Raw genomic sequence first — 5528 nt, 5'->3', positions numbered from 1 at the left:
AATCAATTATTTCAAACTAATTACCAACTAGGGAATGAGGAAAGGTGCACCATAAAGTCTAGTCCCAGGCTCCCCCCATTATTCTACCACTACCACACATGCAAGCAATCACACACTCCCACCTCATACTGGGATCCACCCTACAGAATTTTGATTGGTCAAATCATGAATCATCTTTCTCATCATCATTCTGTAAGATTTCAGGACACTTTCGACCCAAAAAAAAAAAAAGATTTCAGGGCATTGATTTCTCCTGGACTGTTTTACTAGATTCTTTCCATGTTCGAGCATGCTCTTATCTGAGTGAATCTGCTCTACTCTGTAATCGATTGTATATTAATGTGTTTATGTTGCTCGTCACATGATTGTGATTGTGTTTATAAGGGAAAGCCGTAAAGGGACATACAACTGGTGATAACTAAAAATCTCCCAAATAGTGTGCATTCAAGACTAGTTAAACCTGAATGCACATGATCGACAAAAATTACTTAAAATCCAAGCCTACAACTGTTGGCTTTATTTGATGCTCTGCACTTGGTTATAACAAATGTCAAACCTTTCTTCTATACATCAATGACACAATGGAGTTCTGAAACTGAAGAAACTAAACAAAAAATCACAATCTTTTGCTTAATTAGCTGTGTATCATATAATTAACTAATCACTTGAACCCCATTTTATTGGCACTAGAGAAGGATGATGAGTAAAGCAATGTGGATGCAGAAAACATTGTGTTGTTGCTTTTTGCAAACAAGCTTTTCATTGCTGCTGATGATGAGGTTGCCAAAACTCCATTAGGGTTCTTATTTTCGCGAGCATCATTCGCGGGCAAACCTTTGAGGAGCATATCAACCTTGGCATACTCCTCCCTCTCATGTTTGACTTCCTTTAGCATTGCTGCCACATCTTTCATGGTTGGTCTTTCATCAGGGGTTGAGTTTACACACAACAAGGCTATGCCTAATGCCTGCATCATTTCCTCTATCTCCGATTCGGGTCTCGATATGAGGCTTGGGTCGAGGACTTCAATGCTTCCCCTCTTCTGTCTTACCCAATCCACTACATGTTGCCCCTCTGGTATTGTTGGATCTATTGGTTGTTTCCCTGTCAAGACTTCCAATACAACAACTCCATAGCTATAAACATCGCTCTTCTCTGTGATCTTCATCATGTATCCATATTCTGAAAAGGTGAAGTAAGTTAAGTTAACTAATTGGTTCAAATCAAGTACTTACAAGTTAATAGGAATGGGAAATAGGTCCCCTTGTCTGTTTAGTCCAGCTTTATTTTTTATTAAAATTTTCTAACGGGTCCAATTTATGCAAAAATTTTACTTAAAGAAAACATTAACATCACATGATTGTTTGTGATTAGACCACTAACAAAGTAATCATAGTAAGACTTAAAAGACATATATACGGATAAAGCTGTATGTGATTATAACATCACTTACCAGGAGCAATATAGCCATAGGAACCAGCAACTGTGTTGGAGGACCGAGCGAAATCGCCATCATCAACGAGTTTGGCTAGGCCAAAATCAGCAATGTAAGGCTCAAACTCAAGGCCAATGAGGATGTTATTGGCCTTGATATCCCTGTGAACAATTGGAGGAACACAATCATGGTGCAAATAGGCAATGCCTTGAGCTGCACCCAACAAAATTTGGTACCGAACTTCCCATTCAAAGGCATGCCCTGTCCTCTCATGTAGAATACTTCCCAAGCTTCCATTAGGCATGTAATCGTACATGAGCAATCTTGTGTTCTTATTCCAGCAACAACCCAAGAACCGAACAATGTTCTTGTGACGTATTGAGCCAAGTGTTTTGACCTCCGCTGAGAATGAATCGCGAACTCCACATTTTTCATCATTACAACATCCGTTGTCTGCAGCAACTGTTGCTGGCCAGAGCTTCTTCACTGCAATGACTTCGCCATTGTCCATATCAGCACGATACACAACCCCAGAACACCCTTTTCCAATTACATTGACATCCACCAGGCATCTAAGCACTTGCTCAACCGAGAAATTTAGCTTCTGGAATGGAGTGAACTGCCAAGCCCACGAGTTCCCCAATTCTGATTCATCATCATCTCTGATAGCTCTTCGCGCTCTAATCACTGCAAGGATCCCCAAAACCACCATTGCAACTGTCAGGATGATCAGCAATGCAATTGCTAGCTTAAGCCTGCGTGACCGCCTTATTTCATTTTGATTTCTTGTTAGTCCTGTGCGGCCAACATCACTCAGGAAGCATGAGTCGCGATTTGAAGAGCAAAGGCCTTCATTTCCAGCCAAATCCATTGGTAACAACTGTCTGAAAAGCTTGTTGTCTGGAAGGTAGCCACTGAGTTTGTTATATGACACATTAAGCGAGACAAGATTATTGAGCTCTGCAAGTGGACTCAAGTCCCCATCAAGCTGGTTATGTGAAAGGTCTAGTATCGAAAGCTTGGTGAGTGCTGATATTTGAGGTGGGATGGGGCCTGAGAGTGCATTGCAGCTCAAATTTAGCGCGATTTCAAGGGCTTCAATCCTCCCAAGCTCCACGGGGATTGAGCCAGTGAGCTTGTTGCTGCTAAGATCAAGCAATTGGAGACTCGAACATAGGCCAAGAGATGTAGGTATCATTCCAGAGAACAAGTTCCTGCTTAAAATAAGCTTGTTCAACGAAACAAGACGAGCCAAGCTCGCTGGTATCTGCTCCGAAAACTGATTAACCGAAACATCCAAGACTTGAAGTCCTGATAGTGATGACAAAGCGTTAGGCAGGCGACCTTCCAAAGTATTGTTGCTCAAGTCTATCATCTGTAGCTCTGTGCAACTCCCAATCTCATCAGGCACTTGCCCAGAAAGGCTGTTCCCAGACAGGTCAAGAAAGTTTAAGCTCCTAAGGTCTCCAATTGCTTTCGGAATCCCACCAGCAATCCTGTTGTTCCCAAGCCGCAGCCGAACCAGAGAGCTGCAGTTGCCAATACTTGGTGGAATCAAACCCGAAATGTCATTCGAAATCAAAAGAAGCTTTGTGAGGTTTTTGAGCTGAAACAATCCGGCAGGAATGGTACCGGTGAACGAATTGTGTGACAAGTCTAGTGCTTGGAGACTGCTACAACTAGCCAGAGTTGAAGGAATGCTTCCTTCAAGCTGGTTTTGCCAAGCGAAAAGAACAGTCAGCTTCGACAACATCCCAATCTCCGGTGGAATCAAACCGGAGATCTGATTCGTGTCGAGCTGCAGCTGCATCAGGTTCGTCAAATTAGAAAGGTTGGAAGGGATCGAACCGGTGACATTGTTGTCACTAATCATAAACTCCTCAAGATTCGATAAGCCTCCCAAAGACAAAGGTATAGTACCAGACAAAGCATTTAGAGAAAAATCAATCATTCTCAAGCTGCTACAATTCCCAATCTCTTCTGGGATTGGACCAGAAAGACTATTTTGCCACAATAACAATTGCTCCAGCTTCTTAAGCTTTCCAAGCTCCGGTGGAATCGAACCGGAGAGGCTATTTTCGTAAAGAAACAAGTTGACAAGCTCAGAGCAGTTACCTATTTCAGGTGGGATTTCACCGGAGATCATTGTGGTGTAAATAGACAGGGTGTGGAGATGGCTAAGCTTACCCAATGAGGCAGGCAAAGTGCCTGAAACTTGGGTGTCAGCCAACCCCAAGACAGTCAAATTGCTGCAGCCTCCGAGCTCCTCTGGGATTTTCCCACCAATGTATTTGTTACCTCCTGCTCTCAGAACTGCAAGGCTAGTGAGCTTCCCGAGCTCCGCCGTAATCGACCCGGTTAGCTGGTTGTCGAAGAGAAGGAGGTTTTTTAGTCCAATGCAGGTGCCGAGCTCAACTGGGATTTTCCCAGTGAGCTGATTGGAGTTCAAGATCAAGTCTTGGAGATTTCGGAGCCTTGAAACGCTGGGCGGGATTGAACCCACCAGACAGTTTGAGCTGAGGTCGATGACTTGCAGCTCGGTGCATTCACCGATGTCAGCGGGGATGGTTCCGGTGAGATTGGCACCTGAAATGGTGAGTTTTCGGAGGGAGGGAAAGGAGGATAGACTGGTTGGAAGTGGAAGCTGGAGAGGGATGTATTGGATTGTGATTTCGGTGACGTGGCCTTGAGGGGAACATGTTATGGAGGACCAGTTGCATGGATTGGGATGGAGGAGGTTCCAGTTGGAGAAGAAGGAAGGTGGCGGCTCAGCAGAGGAATGGAGCCAGGAGAAGAGAAGGGTGGCTTCAGGATGCGCGGCAGAAGCAAAGGTGGGTGCGTAGAGTAAAAATAGGGTGAGACAGAGAAAAACAGAAGAGTGGGAGGAGGAGGAGGTGCTGAAGATGGGGAAGGATTGCCTCGAGCTGGGCGGCAGCACTGTAGACATTTGCCTCAATTTCCAAACCTTTCTTCTCGGGTTTGCATCATTTGGGTTTTGCAGCCCCCTGTCTCTCTCTTTGTTTCTTTATCTCTCTAGGTTTCTCTCTCTCCTCTCTCTGGTTTCTGTGTGTGTATTTTAGCTTTCTTGGTATGAACTCAAGCAGTAAACTACTAAACTTCTAGTTTTCTACAACTACACTACCCAAAGCAAAGCACACAACACAAACAAAGCACCTTAAAACCAAATAAACAAATCAACCCACTGCCTTGAGATCAACAAACACTGCACCTCCACCATCCTCCTGCACCACCACCCCACACCTCTTTCTCTCTCTCTCAAGAGATTATATATTTATAGAAAAATGGAGGGGTTGCTTGGTGGGTTCACGCGCAGGTTAAGGGAGACACAAGAAGGCAGAGACCCATGAAATTATATTATATTAATATTTTGTTTATATATGTATCTTCACTGTAGTTAGCTAGGAGAAGACGTGTCATATAATCGAGCGTAATGATGTTCTAGAATTCATATAGCCGATCCAGCTTAATGGGAAAAGGCTTGTTGTTGTATATCTTCACTATAGTGTGTATGCAACTATGCACGAGATGATATGAAATAAGGTGTTTTATTATTTTAATGTTGTTTTTTACTCCATTAGAGTAAAAAGTGAGAAGAGCCGTTAGCTAGCTCCAACTCCAACTCCAAGTCAGTGTAGTTTTTCTCTCAATCTGAAGCCAACAACATTACTAATTTAAAATACGCAAACAGACACTCCCCATGGACAATGCTTACTATCTTTCACATATTTTCCAGATTCAAAACGTTTTTCAGGACTTCAGGCTTCAGTTACATTTCAAATTTCAATCTCTCTCTCTCTCTCTCTCTCTCTCTCTCTCTCTCTCTCTCTCTCCATCCATGTATGCAATCACATTTTCTCTTTTACCAAGTTTCCAAACCAAACGTTTCGTTTGCAATATTAGCAGCATGGATTTTGGGTCCAATAGAGATAAATTTGTTCGTACTAAATTATCATCATAATTTTGTGGGGTATTGGTTTTTCTTTGATATAGGTAAGATAAGTATATTAGGGTTCAAAAAGAGGTCGGACATTTATAAGGTGCCTTACCATTTATTTTAAAGCAATTATATACA

At 42.8% G+C, this 5528-nt stretch overlaps 1 protein-coding gene across 1 annotated transcript; it reads right to left on the bottom strand.

Annotated features, from left to right (window-relative positions):
* Positions 1-484: 484 nt before the first annotated feature.
* Positions 485-4678, bottom strand: LOC126607622 (LRR receptor-like serine/threonine-protein kinase RGI1). Its single transcript, XM_050275294.1, has 2 exons — positions 1454-4678; positions 485-1182 (listed from the first exon to the last, which is right to left on the bottom strand). Exons 1-2 carry the CDS (start codon positions 4380-4382, stop codon positions 662-664), a joined length of 3450 nt encoding a protein of 1149 aa, XP_050131251.1. The 5' UTR covers positions 4383-4678; the 3' UTR covers positions 485-661.
* Between the last annotated feature and the right edge of the window lie 850 nt (positions 4679-5528).

Source organism: Malus sylvestris, chromosome 16, assembly GCF_916048215.2.
Source record: "Malus sylvestris chromosome 16, drMalSylv7.2, whole genome shotgun sequence".
NCBI lineage: Eukaryota > Viridiplantae > Streptophyta > Magnoliopsida > Rosales > Rosaceae > Malus > Malus sylvestris.
This window is presented reverse-complemented; position numbering and strand designations above follow the sequence as displayed.